Raw genomic sequence first — 22398 nt, 5'->3', positions numbered from 1 at the left:
ACCCCCCCGGTTCTCCCCCCCCCCCGGTTTTTCCCCCCCCCCGGGTCTCCCCCCCCCCCCCCCATTCTTGCTCCGAGCGCGACTCGAACGGGTGTTTTCAGCATGGGGGGCAGACGCATTAACAGTGAGGTTTACCCGCACAACTGGCCTCCGGATGGTTCACCGGAAGGTTCTTTGGGGAAACAAAATGGTTCTTCTATGGCATCACTGTAAAAAACTCACTTATTTAGATTTTTTAATTGTTATTCACACAAACCTAAAATAAGCAATTTAAGAACTGTTTTTCTATTGCATCGCCACACTTAAAAATAAAGGTTCTTTATTGGCATTGATGGTTCCATGAAGAACGTTTAACATCCATAGAATTTATTTATTTATTTTTTGCATTCCACAAAAGATTCTTTATAATTGAAAAGTTGCTGTCAGCAGTACTGCTGTCATTACCGTCACGTCAAGCATTCCAAAATCTTTCAACATCTGATTTTGAATCCTCTAAAACATTTATACTTGTTTATAGTGGACTTCAGATGTGGCGAGAATACAGATCTCCCAGCATAGTACAATGACACTTTAAAATACATTTTCTTATACATTTTAAGATTTTTACATTATCATCTGAGTAGCTTTGTTGCATGTTGAGGCTAGTGTCAGTATTGAAAAACAATCCATTTATTTTTATTTTTATAAATTCATTCTTAATTGACCGTGAGCTTAATTGACTGCAAACTTTTATTCCAAAACATTTTTACCTTCACACATCATTACCACCTCACGCAATATTAAAGCCCACACTATTGCAGCATAATCTACTGGAAATTTGATCACAGTGAATGATCAAAACTTTTTTCCTGGACTTGTGATAAATGTTTTAACATATATGAAGACTAGTTTCTAGGTTGCTTCCTAGTCTGGTTGTCTAATAAACTTGGCATTGTGTATTACGACTACTGTTGGCTTTATGATGAATTGCTTTGTTGCTCTTTTGTGAGTTGTTCTGGAGTGTCTGCTAAATGCATAAATGTAGTTTGAAGAAGTCAAATATTTCAAGATTTCATTACAATTGCTTCTCTTCTCCAGGCTTGCGGCAGGTAAAGGTGAGATGTCCCGTCAATCACCTCAAGTGCCTCGGCTCGCACAGGTGTGTTCATTTCAGTAAATTCTGCAATGGAGTACGAGACTGCGAGGACGGCTATGATGAGGGTGTGCATTGCCGCGGTAAGTTCGCAATGATTTTAGATACTGTGTGTACACTATTTTTCAAAGTTTGGGGTCAGTAAGGTTTCTTTTTTTTTTAAAGAAATTAGTATATTTATTCAGCAAGGATGTATTGAATTCCTCAATAGCGATCGTAAAGCCATTTAAAATGTCTAAAGTTTTCTATTTCAAACCAATACTGTTTTTTAACTCTATTAATCAATGAATCCTGAAAAAATGGTTTCAACAAAAATATTAAGCAGTACAACTATTTTCAACATAAGAAATGTTTCTTAAGCAGCGAACCAGCATATTAGAAGGATTTCTGAACGATCAAGTGACACCGAAGACTGAAGTCACATAAATAAATTACATTTTATAATATGTAAAAACAGAAAACACTTCACTAATAAACAATTATTAGTAAATTCTAATAATATTTCACAATATTACTGCTTTTACTGTAATGCAGCCTTGGTGAGCATAGTGCTGTCAAATGATTAATCGCGATTAATCACATCCAAAAGAAAAGGTTTTGTTTACATAATATATGTATGTGTACTGTGTTTATTTATTACGTATATATATAAATACAAACACATTCAGTATATATTTTGAAAATATTTACATGTATATACATTTATATATTTATATTATTAAATTATATATAAATATATTTAATATATAAACATAACATATTTTTCTTAAATATATACATGCATGTGTTTGTATTTATATACAGTATACATAATAAATATACACAGTACACACTCATATATGATGTAAACAAAAACTTTTATTTTGGATGTGATTAATCGCGATGAATCATTTGACAGCGCTAATATATATATATATATATATATATATATATATAGTTGTCCATTGGTATTATTAGGATGTTTTTTATTAATTATTAGGATTAATTATTAGATAATTTTTCACACACTCTCTGACCATTTTAATTAAATAGACCATTTTTTCCTATGTCTTTTAAGACTTATGTAAATTTGTCTGATGAAAGTTTTGGAAGTTCAAAACAAGCCATTTTTGCAGCTTGGTTTCTCTTTTTTTTCATAGTACAGTGAACCCTTGAATTGTTCATGTGATGAATCTATAAAATGTATTTTGATATAGCTTCAGACATAGCTTTAATAGTGTTGATAGTTTTCGATGTGTGTTTTATTTATGTCTAGTTGTGCAACAGACTTGACATAAACAGTCCTTGTATTTCAAATTCAGCTGAAAACATCATGATGGTCCATCGACATCTGTACTGTTGCTGCAGGTCAAGACTTTAGCCTTTAAAGTGCAGTTTCCATCTTAACGGAAAAAGTGCCCATTGTTTCCTCTTTTTAAGAGTGACAGAATTAAACCCACAACAAATTTGCAGTTGTTTGAAATCAGTTCCATGCAAGATAAGCACAGTCAGCTTAATGTAATAATGGGTTTCTGCTAAAAGGCGATTACTGTTTCTCCACATGATGAAGTGAGGATTGCATTTTGTGACATTGTGGTGAAAGGGAACAAGAAAGGCCTAGTTTACGTCTAAAACGTTGATGTATTGCAGCCAAGCATGTTTAACTGTTGAGACGCATGAGCTACATTGCTCATGTCTAGAGAAAGTGTGTATTTAGTTATGGCCGTAATAAATGAACATATGGAGGTATTCATCATCCTCACCTTGAGTTGAACCGCTCGTAAGATGTTCGCACGCATACGCCAGGCTTTTTAAAGCAACGAGGACCTCTCTTGGAGGGGAAACTTGCGCATTTACATTTTATGTTCCATTTCAATCTTAGTCTTGGTTCGGTTTCAAAGTAAATAAAATCGGGTGGCTTGAAGGGGGTGGTATGGAAGTACACGCTCCTTTGAGGAGAAAACTCGGGCCGCTTTGTTCCACCGCAGACCGGTTTCGGATTGCTCTCTGCACACCTGTCATAACTGAGCATTCATAATTTACATTATCAGTCCGCAGAGCAGATATCAACTCTCACTCCTGGAGGTATTCGAATCTGGGACAGATAGAGAGAAGAAGCGAGAGAGAAACATCTTTATGAGAATGGTCATATGAGCCAGACTCATGCTTTTTTTATTTTTGTCATAAGAGTTAAGACAAACTAGCCTTGTGGGTTAAATATAGCATGAAACTAGAATTGACCTCATTTACATTCTTAATAAATGTCTGTAGTCTTATTGTGCATGATATTGCAGAGAATAATTTCGACTTGTTCCTCTTTTTTTAAGGTTACGGTGAGGCAAAAGTACATTTTGAAGCATTTAAAAACAGATATGTTATGCTTGTAATTTTATCAAATCTTTTATACTCATTCTTTTGTTAAAATGTGTGCATTATTTGTGATGTTAAGCTGTTTAAGGTGTTATTTTTACAGTCGTTTTGGGGCTTTTGGCATTGATATAGAGATACATTTATAAAATTCGATATAAATGTACACAGAAAAGGTTAATAGCATTTTTTCCACACTAAAATTGTGCTCAGACTTATAATGTTTAAGTTTTGTGGCTATACTATTGAAACAGTGACTATTCAAGGTGGGCCTCATTCTTTTCCATTGTACTTACCATTTTCATTATTTTTTTCTGTTAAAATGTATCTATTATTTGAGCTGTTAAGCTGTTTAAAATGACTTAAAAAAAAAAGTAAAGTCATTTTGGTAACACTTTAGAATACTGCACTGTCATTAATGAATAACTACACAAGAACACATGTGTAACACAATAGTCTACTCTACTCTAGTAACTACTAGTAACTGACAAGAAACTCTGATTAATGAATTAGTAAATAATAGTGCTTAATCTAATGTGGTAGTTCACTATTAGTTAATCAGGAACTTCTATTTTTCCATACCTCTCCAAGAACTACTATAAACAGGTTTATAATTAATATGAATAATGCACAATCTATAATTAATTCTAAAGTGAAGGTCATGGTAAACCACTAGTATTGAAACAAGTATTACCAAATTCTTCAGAAGGAATGACTAATTACTTGGGTAACACTTTATTTCGATAGTCCACTTTAGACATTCTATTAACAGTAAGTAACTTTGCAACTACATGTCAACTAGCAGTCATTAGATTATTAGTAGACTGTCTGCTTAATATCTTCGAACACTTTCTTTGTCAACTTATTCTACTAACCCTAAACCTACCTTAACAGTCTACTCTGAGAGTTAGTAGACATGTAGTTCCAAATTAATGAGAATTAGTTGACATGTAGTTACAAAGTTACTTATAGTTAGTAGAATGTCTAAAGTGGACTATCGAAATAAAGTGTAACCATTACTTGGATCAGTATTCTAAAGTGAATAACACGATAACTCTCTAGTAATTAGTGAAATCATTGTAAGCTTTTGAGGTTTTTGTAAGATTCTGGATATTAATTCCTTTTGCTAGATTTGGTAGCACTTGAGTCATTACTAGTGTGTCACCGTGATCTTCACTTTAGAATACTGATCCAAGTAATTAGTAGTTCCTTTAGAATGATGTAGTAACACTTGAGCCATTACTACCCAAAACCATACATATATCTCAAAAGCTTAAAATGACGTCAGTGAATATTAGGGCGTTACCATGCTTTTCACTTTAGAATAATGATCCAAATAATTAGTAGTTCCTTTAGAAGAATTTGGTAATACTTAAGTCATTACTAGTGGGTTACCATGATCTTCACTTTAGAATTAATTATACATTATGCATAATTCACATTAATTATGAACCTGTATAGCTCTTAGTAGTTCATATATATATATATATATATATATATATATATATATATATCTGATTAGCTAATAGTGAACTACCACATTCAACTGAGCGCTATTACTTCAGAGTTTCTTGTTAGTTAATAATAGTTACTAGAATATTATTAGTGTATTAGCTATTTGTTCCTGCGCTAGTTATTAATTAATGACAGAACAGTATTCTAAAGTGTTACCAAATAATGTTAACACTCATATTATTTACGTTTTGCGGCAATACTATTGAAACAGTGAGTTTTAAACATTTACAGATTCACTTCCATTGTAAACGCCATTGTAGGTGGTTGCTAGGACATTGCTATGCGGTTGCTAGGGTGTTCTGGGTGGTTGCTAGTTTCCCTTACGAAAATTATTCATGGTTTTACTACAAAAAACAAAACAAAAAAAACTATGGATAGTATAGTGAAACCATGGTAACCACAAAATAACTATGGTTTTGCTAAACTAACCATAGGTTAACCATGATATTTGTAGTAAAATTGTGGTTATACAAATGGTAATCAATATGGCAAAAAACATGGTTACTACACTTTTACTATAATACAACCATGGTTAAATTAAGGGTTGTTCCAGGTGGTTGCTAACTGTCTCAAGTCAAAAGAGCCCACCCTCTTGTCTCTATTACCTCTTTTACTCCAATATGCGATTTTATTTGCAATAATCTTCTTTGGAGATTTTGACAGCTATAACATTTTTGGTTTCACTTAGAAATATCACATTACAGACGTTAAATAAATTGTGAATGCCGTTTCATGTTGTATATAACTGCGTTCAGCCCAATTGAAATGTGGGTTGCTGTGTCAAAAAACCTGAGTAAACAGTCTTGCAGGTATTTGACGTCGACTTAAGAACCTAACTAACGGACAAAGTGTTTTTAGATTCTCTTTTATTTGGTTCTGAGTAAACAAAAAACTATCGAGCAGCATTGAGACCACTGCCTTTGGATCACTGTGTGTTATTTTGAAACTCTTTCTTGGCTATTTTTCTTGGTTGTGTGGGGATTTGTTTTGTCATTGAGGAATGGAGCTTGCCTTCAGGTGACCACAGCTATTCACTAGAGACTAAAGAATAGAGAATAAAGAGATTTCGGCTGTGTGTGTGAGTGTGTGTTTCAGTACGATCGCTTATCTTCACATTTCTCCACTGTTTTGGTCCTTCTCACACAGATTATATTTAGATCATTGGGGCCTGATAAGGACTTTATTTATTTTTTATTATTATTATTCAGAAGGTGTCTGCCGGTGTTAGACTCACTGACTGTAGATGTGTGAAATGAATAACTTAACAAAGATGGCATAGAGTGGTACAGAAGATAACAGAAACAAAAAGAGAGTCACACATTTAATTAACTTCCCTGAAAACACACACTGGAAAGAACATGATGCCGTGTGCATTTCACGACGAAGACTTTCTTGATCTGTCGCATTTATTCTCATTTGTCTCACATCAGAAGAGCAGTACAGTTTTGTGTACAAAATCACCCCGCCCCCAAACATCACAACACATCACACACTAGTACTCCACAACAATTAAGAAAAAGACTAATCATATATAGCTAACAGTTAGCATTCCCATGCAGTATGTGTTGTTATCATAATATCCTGTTCTAGCAAATCAAAATGTTTTATGGTATGCTTAAGAAAAAGACTAATCGCATCCTGAAGAAAGCTATCATAAGTTATCATAATATTCTCTTATAGCTCATAATTTTTTTTTTTGCCCAGTTATAAGCTAGTACCCTGTTGAAAAAACCAGCATATGCTAGTTAGGTATGTTTTGACGCTGGGATGCTGGTTTAAGCTGGTCCTTTGCGGGTTTATGCTGGTCCTCTGCTGGTTTATGCTGATCCTTTTGCTGGTTTATGCTGATCCTTTTGCTGGTTTATGCTGATCCTTTTGCTGGTTTATGCTGATCCTTTTGCTGGTTTATGCTGATCCTTTTGCTGGTTTATGCTGATCCTTTTGCTGGTTTATGCTGATCCTTTTGCTGGTTTATGCTGATCCTTTTGCTGGTTTATGCTGATCCTTTTGCTGGTTTATGCTGATCCTTTTGCTGGTTTATGCTGATCCTTTTGCTGGTTTATGCTGATCCTTTTGCTGGTTTATGCTGATCCTTTTGCTGGTTTATGCTGATCCTTTTGCTGGTTTATGCTGATCCTTTTGCTGGTTTATGCTGATCCTTTTGCTGGTTTATGCTGATCCTTTTGCTGGTTTGAGCTGGTCATGTGCTGGCAAATGACCAGCATAAACCAGCAAAAGGATCAGCATAAACCAGTAAAAGGACCAGCATAAACCAGTAAAAGGACCAGCATAAACCAGTAAAAGGACCAGCATAAACCAGCAAAGGACCAGCATAAACCAGCAAAAGGACCAGCATAAACCAGTAAAAGGACCAGCATAAACCAGCAAAAGGACCAGCATAAACCAGCAAAAGGACCAGCATAAACCAGCAAAAGGACCAGCATAAACCAGCAAAAGGATCAGCATAAACCAGCAAACGACCAGCATTTTGAGCCCACAACGCATCACATGCTAGTACTGCACTTAAGAAAAAGACCAATCATATCCTGAAAAAAGTTAACTGTTAACATTCCCATTCAGTACTTGTTCAAAAACATGTTATCATGATATCTTGTTTCAGCCAATCAAAAGAGTTTTTTTTTTTAACAATTTTGCACTAGGCTAAGCTGTTAGCTTCCTATCTGAAGGTTAATCACACTCCCGCACCCCCTTCGACCCCACAACATACACACGTACTCCACTACGCTTAGGAAAAAGACCAGTCGTATCCTGATGAAAGCTAACGTTTAATCAAATGTTTAAAGGTTAATCACACTTCTGTGCCTCCCTCGACTTCACAACATCACACACTAATACTCCACTAGACCAATTCAGGATTTTCACTCCGAAATAAAGCATACGGTCATGATATCTTGTTCTTGTCAATTTAAAAAATGGTTAGCAATATGCTAAGTTATCTAAGCTAGTTGTCTAAGATTTTAGCTTGCTATCTGGTACTAACAACACAAAGAAAAGTGGAATGTTTGGGAAATCTTTGCTTCTGTAAATTAATATGGGCTAATTGGACCATGCTAACTAGCCAAACTTTGACTCGTTGTCCTGAGCTTCACTTATACGTGCATTTGTATGACGATGTTGCACCATGGATTGTCTCTTTATATAAAATCACATTGCAGGCAAAAGGTCTTGTTGAATTTACAGAGCAATCATTTAGTCATCTGTGTCTAGAGATTGAGGTTGCACATTATCGATGGGCGTTCTGCCCTCTGGGTTTGAGAAGCTGCCTTATTTTACACATCCACATTTATAGCACAAAGGAAATGCTAAAGCTCATAAACTTTATTTCTTTATGTGACAGGAAGGACTGTAACCTTGAAAATATGCTGAGTATCCCTCCTGCACTTTTTCCCCCCCTTTCCTCTTGCTCTCCACAGTCTTTTCACAGTTCCCTTAAAAAAATGCTTTTGAGACTAAAATGAATCTGCTTTCAAACAAACATTGCATACTATTTATTGTACATGGTTCTGACTAGTAAATCCAATGAGCAGAATATATTTTATATATATATATATATATATATATATATATATATATATATATATATATATATATATCAAATTGGCCAAAAATATTTTGCTAATATGTAGGATAATATTTTTTATTGTTGTATAAGAATATTTTTATATAATTTTATATGCATTATTTTATATTATTTATAATTTATATGATTATAAATACAGTTTGCCTAAAGGTATTTTAAAAACAGACTTTGGACAATAGAATATAGTAAAAAATAATAAAATGTTAAAAATTAATTACATGTAAATGTAAGCAATTTTATAAATAATTAAAATCTAATAATAATAATGATAATACAATTTTATTTATTAATTAATTTACTTACTTACTTACAATCAGGGCTTAATCCCAGCCAAAGGAAGTCTCTTTTTTATTCAATTTATATGCAAGATAATAACTGGACACGGATTTAAACATGCAATATAATTACAATGCAAAACAGGTGTGTGACACAATGTATTACACATCGTTTCACATGGTATTTTTGCTCAGTATACATTTAGCAGTATGCTAGAATTGTCTTCGGTTGCAGTTCCTTGGGCAAAAGCCTAAACTGAATCTGTTCTTTAAAAAAAAAGCACAGTAGAACAGATGCACCATTTCTCTTTCATCTCCCGAGGAAAGAAAGTGATAGATTTTTCCCTAGCTTGTGGCCTGTTAACATATTAATAGCGTTAGCTGGTGTTGCTCTTGTATACAGTATGCATGTTTCTGGAAGCTCACATGTAGCCCGCCTCAGCCGTTTCCTCTCCCTGTCTGTCAGTTCCCTCTACTGAATGTTTATCAAAGCCTACAAATGATAAAACAAACCTCAGAGCATGTGACAGTCTTGACAACCTTTGATGCCGAAATCGGAGTTTGTACTTCAATTCCGATGGAAAACGAGGTCTTGAGTGAGAACCCTTGCTGTGTGCTGTAGTGAAGGCCAAGACTGCAATCAGGAATCTTGGGAAGTTCAAAATGCAGCGTAGAACGTCTGACTAGCTTGAAATTGGCACTTGAATTTCTTGACAAATCCACTACAGAAAGACATGGGAAGTTGTTTTTATGGACAGGTATTTTTAGTAAACCACATACTTCATAGCAGTTTTGCCAGGGACAAATACTACTTTCCATTAAAATCAGAGTCAGAATTTTCAACTTGGAAAAGTGTGATAGAACAGCACTTACAACTTGGAAACCTTGTGGAACACATACAGAATATTCTCTTTGTTGACAATCATAAAGCTATCGAACAAATGCTAGCACTGCATAGCATTGACTATGCTCAGATATTTAGTTTGGTTTGCTATCAGACTTCTGGTCGAACAACTGTTATGTGGTGATGAAATCTTTTTAGCAAATGTAAAACTAAATTATAATTTTTTTTCTGTTGATATTCATACAACTGCTTCGCAAATGTTAGCATTATTGCATCTTTTATGGTCAGAAGTTTAATTTGGTTTGCTTGCACACATCTAAAAAACTGCATTAAAATCATTTTAGCACATGTAAATCAATTTCTCTGTTGATATTTGTACAATTGTGTAACATTTGCTAGCATTGGATAGCATCTTTTACATTTAGAATTGTAGTCACTAGTAATCTTTATTGATAATTCAACAACTGCATTTCATGATACAATTTTTTTTTTTTTTCAGATGTACGGATAGCTTTGTTTACGCCAAAGAAAGAAAAAAAAAGAAGAAAAAAAAAAGAAATCGGATTTGGTAGCAAACCTCATTGTTGACAATAAAACAAATACATTACATGGTGATAAAATATGTTCAGAAAATGTAAAACACTGTAAATAATGATTTCTGTTAAAGGGGTCATATGATGCTTTTTTAAAGATCATTAGTTTGTGTATTTGGTGTAACAGAATATGTTGACATGCTTTAATGTTCAAAAAACACATTATTTTTCAAATACTGTACATTATTGTAGGTCATATATGCCCCGCCTCTCTCAAACGCTTCGTTTTCTACAAAGTCCCTCCTTCCGACAAGCGCAGTCTGTTCTGATTGGCCAGCTGACCACCCGCAAGCACTCATCGGAAATGTAACGCCCCTTACCATAATCGCGAGCTTCATCTTTCAAAATAAATGTAAAGACAGTAAATAATGTCATTCGTTTTACCATCAGTTCAAGCCCGAAAGGGGAACAGACACAGTAATGATGCAATACACAAGCCGCAGTTAAGACAGCTGATTCTCTCTCTCTCTCTCTCTCTCTCTCTCCTAAATGCATCTACTTTCGGAAGGCCAAATAAAGTGCTTTTGCTTTCGTCTAGAAACACACAGCATCTCTCTGACATGCTGCTTCAACACTAACTGCGGTTACTGAAACCACGCCTTCTTTCTTTGCGTGCACATTTGGGCGGCATTATGCAAATATTCCCACATAGTGACCTAGATACAGTATGTGGGGACGTGTTAGAACGAGCCGTTTTAGGGGGGCGTGGCAGAGTCTTAACTTTGATAAAGAATATCTCTTTGGTTTTGAGACTTTAGTCTTTGCAACTTCAGGGATCTTATCTATGCACGAACAGCTTGTAACACTCCAAAGAGAAAGGAAAACTTGAAATCGCATCATATGACCCCTTTAAACTTTTTTTTTCTGTTGACAATCAAACAACTGGATTACATGATATCAAAACAGTTACATTTTAGTAAATGTTTTAATCATACAATTAAATATATTTAATCATACAATTTTTACCGCAAATGCTAGCGCTGGCTAGCATAATTTATGCTCAAAAATATAGTTGCTAACAAACTTTTTTGTTGGCAGTCAAACAACTAAAATGATGACAAAATATATAAAAAAAAATATGCTACATTAAATTATTTCTATTCATTGTTCACTTCTACAACAAATACTAGCATTGTTGTTGTTATTAAAAAATGTGGTTGCTAGCTAAATTTATTTGTTTACAGGGCAATTACAAGTACAAAACAATTGGAAATATGTTGATCGTACACCTAAACAACAAATTCTAACATTGGATAGCTATGTTTACACTCAAATTTGGTCACTAGCAAACCTTTTTGCTATTAATCAATGTTAGTTAATGGTACAATTGATAATGTTTTACTTTGTGCATCATCTTCCAAATTTCAATGGACCATCTTTATGGTCCGAGATATCAAGCAATATCCCACATATAACTTTAAATGGAACAAATAAGCCAAAAAATGACCAAAATCTCAGCTATTTTTGGGGCCTCATTTATAAAACAAAATTTTGAGTAAATAGTTTGTAAAAACGAATCTTACATAAATTGTTGTTCAATTCAGTGTGTCAGTGAGAATGATTTTATGAACAATTTGCCCAGATATTCATTCTAATGTTTCAAGAATAATGCCAGTTTACTTGATTCATGACTTAGCATTCTTGTTTGTACTCGGAAACTTGTCTTTCCGCTTCGCCTCAAAAACACTGTACAGCCTTGGACATATTTTTCTCTTTTTGTTGCTCTGTTACATTCCGGAACTAGCATTCTTAGTTCTTCAAGAGCGTTGAATGCGCCACGAACGTCCTGCAGCATTTTGTTCTGCACCAAAAAAGTCAAAAGCACTGGAAGGCATGACCATGGTCCCTCTGAAGGTAATGCTTTACGTCTCCTGAGCATTCATGGATTGGCACGTACTACATACTACAGGTGCTAGGCAGGAAACCGTCTTTGTATTGCACCTCTGGACGTCCCTGTGGTAATAACACACTAGCCTCACTTTCCCCATCTGCATTGTCAGTCCCTAATGAATATATGGAATTGAATAAAGTGGCCCACACAACAAGGCGACTAAAAAAACCCTGAAACACAAACGGCAACTGCAAACAAAAGAGTCTACACCTCACAGTGGCTTTTATATAATGGCAACTCGCACGGTAAACAAAGCATTGGGATAACAAGAACACCGTCAGATGCTGAAAAGGTAAATTTATCTTGGGAACAACAGTTTTTCTTTGTTCTTTTTACAGCCTGTTGTGAAACATAATTACTCTACTTATGCTTGTGCCTGATTAGGTTAAACGTCAAGAGCTTTTTATGCACAGAAAAACTTAAACCACTAAAAAATGATGCATATACAACTGATATAATCCATCTGTGCAAGACATTGTTTATTGGTAATTCAGATATTATTTGTTTAGTGTCTTTTGTATGTAACTGGATTCTGTGTCCTTCAACTGAAGAGGTGAGGTAAATTTAAATCACATAGTTAATTTATTTCATGATCTCCATATAACAAATTACTGTATTTATGATTGTGGCACAATTTTCTTTTCATCACAACGTAAATATTTCCTCATGATTTAGACAATTCAACTTAATTTTCTTGTGATCTCACCATAACAAAAGTTGTATTCATGAGATTAACTTTTTTTATATATCTTTCTTCCAGGAGTGACAACTGCATTTACGGGAATTATCATTTCATGTGTGTACGAAACTGAACTCACTCTCGAAACTGCAATGCTTGACACCATGGTAACTAAAGCAACATTCTGGCATCTCGTGTGTTTAGTATCATGCATTTTTAACCAAAGTAATATTACAGTGACCAAAGTCTCGTTTTGTTCAGCGATTTTAACTAAACCACCGACAACAGAGCCATTGTGTTTTGTTTATGTTTGGAAGGCTACTTCGCAGAGCACGCTCTTAAAGGGTTGCCATGTCCACTTATTATAAGCAACACTTATTAAGTGTCTTTGGGCTTGTTGTTTGAGCTCGGCTCATTTATATATAGCATATAGATATAGTTTATGGAATTAATAAAGTAGGCATTTGGATTTGAGTTGATTATGGAGTTATTATTTGTTTCTAGGAAGATCTGGCAACACTGAGGCAAAACGTACAGTGTGATTTCTTGCACCGCACAAACATAAGAAAAGACACCACTCTGATACGTTTTTAAATACGTCATTAACTACTAGTGGTTCAGTTCGGTTCTGTACACACTGCCTAGAATTTCTGCAAATGCGGTTGACACTACCTGAATTTTTCAAGAGTAAATTTGATCGTAGAATGCAGTTGTTACTCCCTTAAATTACTAAACTGTGTATGTACAGAACTTGATGCACTAAAAGGTGAATTGACAACCGAATTTAGCGGCAGTGTGCGTGGCCATTGTGCCGTTGAATTTTTTTTTTTTTTTTTTTTTTTTTTTTTTTAAAAATTTTCCTTCCTTTTTTTTTCCACCCCCCAGTTGTTACTCCCTTAAATTACTAAACTGTGTATGTACAGAACTTGATGCACTAAAAGGTGAATTGACAACCGAATTTAGCGGCAGTGTGCGTGGCCATTGTGCCGTTGAATTTTTTTTTTTTTTTTTTTTTTTTTTGCTTTAGAAAGTTAACTTCCCTTCTGATTCCAGCCTCCATCGTTTTTGTTCTAACAAACCATGTTTTTTCTCAACTGTCGTCTATTTATAAACACTGCCTGGTAGGTGCGGACCCCCGGTCACCTGCTCTGATCGCAGAAACAGAAAAATATACAAGCGCACGCTCATTCTGCTGCAGTGATGGCCTAGCTGTCTGAGCCCTGGGGACGGTGGCCGCTCTAATGATGGAGACTGAGGGGAAGACCTGCTGTGAGTGAATAATAGAGCTGTCCGGACATATGCCGTGTTCTCTGGACTGGTGATTCCTGCTGGGCAGGGGGTGGGGCTTACTATGCAGCTTTTTGATTGGTCTGTTTAGACAGCTGAGGAAGATGCTAAAGCTGATGTTAAAGGTTTGCAATTAGGTATGTGATCTAAATCTAAATTTGATGTCCAACAACAAATATTGGTTTCATAAATCTTTGCGCTCCTCTTTGGTGTTGCTCTTTATTTGACTGACATGCATGTTCATATTCCTTCTAATTACTCCACCCATTTTGATTAGTTTGATTTTATTTTATAGAAAACATTGCAGTCTCTATTGGCCTTGTCCTTTTTAAAAAGGACAAGCCCGTCAGGTTTTTTTTTTGCATTTTTGTTTTATTTTGTGCCTTTTGTTTTATTTTGCTTTGTTTTGCTTTATTTGTTTTCTTTTTATTTCATTTTCAGAAAACATTGTCGGTTTCTAAGAAAGGACATGTATTTAAATGTTTTGTTTTGCATTTTGTGTTTTTTGCATTGCTTCGATTTGTGTTTTTTTTTTTTTTGGTGTGTTGTTTTGTTTTTCTTTTCTTTTCTTTTCTTTTCAGAAAATACTGCAGGTCTCTATTGACCATAAAAAAGGACAAGCTCTTCAATATATTGTATACCAGTCCAACTTTGAATTTCATTCAGAATATGAATAACATTTGTGAGCCATTTCATTGGATCTTTTGAATGTGTCAAACCTAGATGTAGTCCGAAAAAACATAGCTGTGGCATTTAAGTCTGTATAGATTTTCAAGGTCCCAGTGTTCAATTTTTAATGTGGTACGGGACTCCCGAGAGTGATTGATTGTTCACAGCAGCTAAAGTTCAAGCTTTTTGGGTTGGGGTTGAGAAATAGATCTACAGGCATTTACCTTAACGCCCCTGTCAGACTCGGCACCCTTCCTGGACCACTGCCGTTAGCACTACATCACCCAGCGAGTGTCAGAGGAAGTAGGGCTCCTCACTGAGAGAAAATCACCTTGAGGGAGAGCTCTGGAGTTCATTGGATATAAATCCTATTGTGCGGGGGCCTGACTCGCAGCGAGAGTCCACCTGTAATGGCCTCCTTGCTGCTCAGAAGAGATTAGTGTGAATCCGGGTGGCAGAGAGTGTCCTACAGTAGCAGCACACATTCAACTCCACTCGCAGTGTACAGTAAAAAATGATTTTGACCTATTTTTGAAGTTACATTTGAAGTTTTGGGTTCCTATCATGAGCTTTAATTCTCCAAAAAGTAATTATCATCCGATAATCCACTCTCCCACCTGCTGTTTGGAATCGGAAAGGCCTTCTCTTGGATCAATGCTTGTATCTTTACACTCATTTCAATGGTGCAACATTTAAAGTCGATCTTTGTAAATATATAGAGTTTTACATTCTTTTCCTTGATATGTTTCTGTGAAGTTTCTGTTTTTCTTACCTAATGGGCAAATACTGGCATTTAAGATTTTATCGGGTTATCAAAAGGTCTTTTAGGAATAATATCAGTCAAGTCAAACTCTGTGGGGTTAGATAAGTGTCAAAAACATTGGATGCAAAATAAAAAAGTAAATTGTCTTTTATTAGCAGTTTTCTTTGCATCCTTTTCGCCGATCAAAATTTATGATTGCAGTAACTGCTTTTCTTTTTCACTGCCAAAGGCTTTTTGTTGTCAGAGTTTTTATGTAATGTATTTGTGTCAGTTTGGCATGCTGTTGCATCATTAAACTATTAGTTAGACCAGCCTCCTCCTCGGTCATATATTCCACCATACTTTTGGCACAAATCAAATGCATATGATGTACATTATTCATTTTTAATTCGTTGTATTTGTTTGTTTGTCAGGAAAACTGTCTTGGTTTGCTTTTAGTGTAAATACTGTTTTGTCAAATGTCATACTGATGACAACTAGTAAAGTCAAGGGTTAGTCATAAAGAGTTAGTTCACCCCAAAAATTAATGATTTGACATTATTTGCTCACCTTCTTGTTGTTCAAATCTGATGTTTTTTTTTTCTTATGTGGAATACAAAATATATTACTACTGCTCTTGTTGCTCCCAGATCTTGTAATGTGAAAGAATAAAACTACAGATTTTAGTGGCTCAAATTCCCCATCTACATAAATAAAGAATTCTTTATAGCCGAGATTATGAAATATTTCAAGAACTGTTAGTCGCTTCCCATTGCTTGTCCCACATATAAATAGTTAAACATCTTTCAGCTCAAGTGGACACGCATTCCCTGTAATAGATAAAAAGCCATTATATTTCACTTTCAGTTAAACTCATATTGTAAAACGCTTTGCATTACCCTTAAATGCTGTGATACATTTTTAAAGAAGTACTTAATTTAAAACTGTCAGACTCAAGCCATTCTGAACGCTTGCCTCGGGTGGGTCAATGAATTTCTCAGTGCAATGCTTATTATTAATGTGGACTCCGTAGCAAATGCACGCTAAAAATCTCTCTCTCGCTCACGATTAGACATTTGGAGTGGCTAAATTATTATTTTTTATTTCTCACTTTCCAGTATTGTCACGCACTTAAAACTTTCACAAATGGTGAAAAAAGGAAGGTGACCCCCACACCCCCAGATGAATAAAAACATCGAATATGGGTTATGGCTATTGTATTTGAAACAAACTGCCACCCATGCTTTTATAAATCACTGCTATTTTTCAACCGATTCTGGGATCAATGTATAAAAACGGGGTGATCTTCATTTGGCGAGCCATGCAGGAGTACGTGGTCGTCAAAACGTTCCTCATTATGAGGCTGTACAGGTGATAAATATCACACAATGGACCTTAAATTTGTGCTCTACATTTGTGTATTGACAGCGATTTGGAACGGGAGCTCGCTGGGAAAAATTGCATCCATGGAAACAGGCCTTAAGTGGCACTTAAAATGCGCTGAATTATGGTTTCGTAATAAGGCTGCATCTGTTCAACTTTTTAAAAAATGATTTCATACTGGTGAAATGGCATTGTGGTTTTATGGAGGGTTTTGTTGAGTGTAAATGCATGTTCACTGGGAGGGCGAGCTATATTGTGTGATATTAAGACTGTGAATCAAAGTTTATATGTGTGTTTGTGTCTTCTCAGAGTTGGTGCGTAGCTGTAAGGAGCGGAGGTGTCAGTTTGACTGTGTGATCATGAGAAACGGGACGTCCTGTTTCTGCGGGGAAGGTTTCGAACTGGACAAGGATGGGAGACGGTGTCGAGGTGAGGGTCATTACCATTTGAACTCTGTTTGAAGAATTTTACTCTTTAGAAATGTCACTGAATGGAACTGCAGCACTTTTTAAACCGTTTTTACTTACTACAGGTAATTAAGCAAAAAAAAAAAAAGACCAATAAAATGCTTTCCAAAATAAAATCTTCCTATGTGATCCGACTAGAAAAAGCAAATATTGGCGTAAGATCATATCCTCATACCAAGTGCCTGATGAAAAATAATTTTAGCTAATCAAAAGAGCTTTTCTTAACCAGTTTGAGCTATGCTAAACTAGCAGGCTAAGCGGTTAGCTACCTGAAAATGATTTATTTTTTTCAGATTACATTTAGATTACAAAAAATAAATAAATTGAAAGATGTAATTAACATATTTAATGATTAAGAAAATGTTTTAAATTGATTTTCTATTATTCCTAATCAGACATAAAAATTAGTCTATATCTGCATAATATCTGCATGTTTGCGATATCTTGTTTTAGTTTTTCTTAACCAGTTTGAGCTATGCTAAGCTAGTAGGCTACAGTAAAGTTGTTAGCTACCTAAAAATGTTTAAATATGATCATAATTTGAAATATAGTAAATGATAGTATTTTTTTTTTTAAATTAGGAAATTTTGTTATCTGGTTTTGTATCAGTTCTAATCAGGCATTGAATAGAGTACTCAAAAAAACTTCTCGGATAATATCTAATGAAAAATATACATTTTTAGCATGGGTAATTTGAAAGATATTCACATTATTTGTCATTTTTATTTTGCAGTTCCAATCAGGCACAAAAAAAAGAGTACTCATAAAAGGTTGCCTCAGCTAATATTATTTTGAGATCACTAGAAAAGCTAGCTTTCCGATGCATAAACTCAAACCTCAGATAAATTGTTGTTGATTTCATGATAAATTATGGTTATGTAAACCAAAACAGCAATTTACTCACCCTTCCCTCCCCAAACATGCATTTGCATATTCATGTTTTTTGATAGGTTGCTTCGGAATGTGACATTAAGAGTTGGGTTTGCATATTTAGGTCATATTTGAGCACATTTAGCGTTTAATAAATAGCCCCGCTGTTGCCCGCAGATCATGATGAATGCAGGGATTATGGGACATGCAGTCAGATCTGTATGAACACGCAGGGATCGTACAGATGCGCTTGCACAGATGGCTTCAGCCTGCAGGCCAACAAACGATCCTGCAAAGCCAAAACAGGTGAGTCCATTTATCATCCCCGTTAGTTCCAGTTCCAGACCAAAAAAGGCACTTTAAGCAACATGTATTTTACTTTGATTTTCAATGGTGCTTGAAGAGCACAAGTCTAAAAATAATTTCACCCATGCATAAATCAAATATTTGCTCAAGTTACTGTACTAAGTGCAGGAGAATTGGACGACTGCTCCAAAACTGTAAGAGAGTAATGAACTGGCTCATTTAATAAACTTTTGACTGATTTTTAGCACATTGCTAGTGCTAAGGGGTTTTGGTTGGGTTTTAGGGTTACTGTAGGGTTACTGTAGAGTTTAGAATGGTTTTAATGCATTGCTATGTTGTTTTAGGGTGTTCTGTGAAGTTTCTAAGAAGTTCTGAGGGGGTTTTAGCACATTGCTACAGTATGTGGCAATTATGGGTAGTTCCTAGCCTGTTGATAAAGGAGTTCTGACTGTTTTTTAGTGCTTTGCTGCAGTATGTGGTTGCAGGGGGTTGGGTAATTGCTAATCTGTTGCTAAGTGGTTCTGAAAGATTTTTAACCCAATGTTATGTGATTTGCTACCCAGATAGCACACGTACATCTGCAAGATGTCTGTTAAAGATCGCTTAATCTGGAACGCATCTGATGTGTACAAACATCTGATGGACATCTCTAAGATGTCAATTTGACCTACATTCTAAATGATAATCATCTTAAAGACATTTTCTAAATGTACAGAAAGGAAGGAAACGTCCAATAGACGTATTGCAGATGAGCAAACACTTTAAAAAATACGTCTAGGAGATGTAAATGCAGACATCAAATAGACATCTCCGTGATTTAGGCCTACGTGTACTATCAGAGTGGTATTCTTGGTCTAGGTAATTTTGGGTAGTTATAGCTACAGTATGTGGTTTTTGGGGTTCTGTGTAGTTGCTAACCCGTTGCTAAGTGTTTTTTTTTATCACATTACTTTGTGGTTTCTAGGGTGTTCTAAGCAGTTGTTAGAAAGGCGGTTGCTAGAAAGTTCTGAGGGTTTTAAAGCACATTGCTCCAGTATGTTTTGCTGGGGGTTCTGGGTAGTTGCTAGCCTGATACTAAGGAATTCTGAGTGGTTTTTAATGCATTGCTATGGGGTTTCTAGGGTGTTTTGGGAAGTTGGTAGCTTCGTGTTAAGGAGCTCTGAGGGGACTTTTGTGGGGGGAGGGGGGGGGATACATTGTTATGTGGTTTCTAAGATGTTCTCGGTAGTTGTTAACTGGATGTTAAGGGGTTCTGAGGGTTTTTTTTGTGCATGACTATACAGTGGTATGCAGTTGCTGGGGGTTCTGGGTAGTTGCTAGCCTGTTCCTGAGGTGTTATAAGGAATTTTAGTGCTATGTGATTGTTAGGATTCTGGGTTGTTGCTTGCCTGCTGCTAAAGGGGTCTGGGTGTTTTTTTACATATTGATGTGTGATTGCTAATTCTGGGTGGTTGCTGAGGGACTTTTTTAATGTTGTAGGGTAATATCTAATACTATTATTAAGTATTAGCACATAATAATAGCATTTACTATAGAGAAGAGTCTCTTAACAAGAACCTCTAGAAAATAAGTGTTCAATAGTGAAAACAACGAAAGGTCAACAAACTCCACACTTGACATTTCACTCAGCATTTAAATTATAGTTGTCTTAACATCCTAAGAGCTAGTCTAGACTAGATGGGTAAACATAATGCCTTCTGGGACGTTTGATTGAACAGGAAAGCCTCAGTGGAGTAGTATACATTGTTATGTGGTTTCTAAGATGTTCTCGGTAGTTGTTAACTGGATGTTAAGGGGTTCTGAGGGTTTTTTTTGTGCATGACTATACAGTGGTATGCAGTTGCTGGGGGTTCTGTGTAGTTGCTAGCCTGTTGCTGAGGTGTTATAAGGAATTTTAGTGCTATGTGATTGTTAGGATTCTGGGTTGTTGCTTGCCTGCTGCTAAAGGGGTCTGGGTGTTTTTTTTACATATTGATGTGTGATTGCTAATTCTGGGTGGTTGCTGAGGGACTTTTTTAATGTTGTAGGGTAATATCTAATACTATTATTAAGTATTAGCACATAATAATAGCATTTACTATAGAGAAGAGTCTCTTAACAAGAACCTCTAGAAAATAAGTGTTCAATAGTGAAAACAACGAAAGGTCAACAAACTCCACACTTGACATTTCACTCAGCATTTAAATTATAGTTGTCTTAACATCCTAAGAGCTAGTCTAGACTAGATGGGTAAACATAATGCCTTCTGGGACGTTTGATTGAACAGGAAAGCCTCAGTGGAGTAGTGCGATCACAGTGGCGATCATCCGGATGCATTAGTATAGATGACACTGTCATTTGCCTGATGTGAGTGCCAGTTACATTTATTGTCATCAGTATGCAAATAGTTACCGGCGAGCTGGGCTACGACAGAGCTGTGGGAGAGATAAACAGGAGAGGCCTTAATGGAAAGTCAATCAGAGCTCATGCAGCCTGACCTGCGACTGTCTATCAAATTTAGAGATGATTACACGCTCAGAGCTAATTGCACTTCATGGTGTCTATTCATTAGTCTGAAAAAAAGGACAAGTCGATCACATAGTTTACATTTGCACAATTTGTGTTGCAGCTATTAGATTTTTTCCATAAGTGTGAGCTTCTTAATGAACCTGGGTTTTAATTGCTATATAGGTAAGCAAAATATGTAAATATTTATATATATGTTCATGTAACACATATATATTCATATTTTATATGGGTGTTTCTTCAACTACAGGAACTTTTATGCCCCAGGTACAGATTTTTGTGATAACTAATTTTTAGGTTTTACTAATCATTTCTTGCTAAAGCATATATATTTGTCCCATTCATTTCTTACTTTATTTCATTCTTTTGATAGATAGATAGATATGTGTGTGTATTATTTGTGTAAAATTATACATTTTTATTCATATTGCTAAAATACATTGTAATGCATTTGTATATGTAAATGTGGTGTGTATATATTATTAATTTATATATCAATAGTTCTTAATATGTGTTTATGTATAATATTTATTGTGAGAAATTATGCATTATTTGTACTGCTGAAGTAAAGTTAGTGTATGTGTGTATGTTTTTGTGAATGTGTGTATAAATCAAGTATTTTATATTTTATTCTTGTGTGAAAATTATGCATTTTTGGTCACATTGCTAAATTATAAATAGTGTATGTTACCAAAGATATAATCAAGAGCACGTTTGAAATAAAATTTGAGACATGTGAAATAAAGAAAAATCAAGGTAAATCAAGCTGTAATTGTCAAATTATGCAAAAAGTTTAATTGATTATATTTCCGATACATAAATATATGTGACCCTGGCCCACAAAACCAGTCTTAAGTGTAAATTTTTCAAAAATTGAGATTTATACACCAGCTGAATAAATAAGCTTTCATTGCAAACATTGATGTATGGTTTGTTAGGATAGGACAATATTTGGCCAAGATACAACTATTTGAAAATATGGAATCTGAGGGTGCAAAAAAATTAAAAATAAAAATAAAATCGAAATATTGAGAAAATCGCCTTTAAAGTTGTCCAAATGAAGTCCTTAGCAATGCATATTACTAATCAAAAATGAAGTTATGTATTTACGGTAGGAAATTTGCTAAATATCTTCATGGAACATGATCTTTACTTAATATCCGAATGATTTTTGGCATAAAAGAAAAATCGATAATTTTGACCCATGTGTAACGGGGCTGACGAGACGTGAGACGTGTGGATCCATCTGCAAGCTTTTAATAGAGAGACGTGGTAAACAGGCAGGGTCAAACA

General features: G+C 35.2%; 1 protein-coding gene across 1 annotated transcript in view; it reads left to right on the top strand.

Moving 5' to 3' along the window:
- Positions 1-22398, top strand: part of lrp1ba (low density lipoprotein receptor-related protein 1Ba) — a 286420-nt gene that overhangs the window by 42344 nt on the left and 221678 nt on the right. Inside the window, exons 3-5 of the mRNA XM_016292960.1 lie at positions 1078-1215; positions 17267-17386; positions 18472-18600. Coding sequence (XP_016148446.1) covers positions 1078-1215; positions 17267-17386; positions 18472-18600 — 387 coding nt within the window. The remainder of the gene's footprint in view (positions 1-1077; positions 1216-17266; positions 17387-18471; positions 18601-22398) is intronic.

This window comes from Sinocyclocheilus grahami, unplaced genomic scaffold, assembly GCF_001515645.1.
Source record: "Sinocyclocheilus grahami isolate Dianchi unplaced genomic scaffold, SAMN03320097.WGS_v1.1 scaffold295.1, whole genome shotgun sequence".
Classification (NCBI taxonomy): Eukaryota; Metazoa; Chordata; class Actinopteri; order Cypriniformes; family Cyprinidae; genus Sinocyclocheilus; species Sinocyclocheilus grahami.
This window is presented reverse-complemented; position numbering and strand designations above follow the sequence as displayed.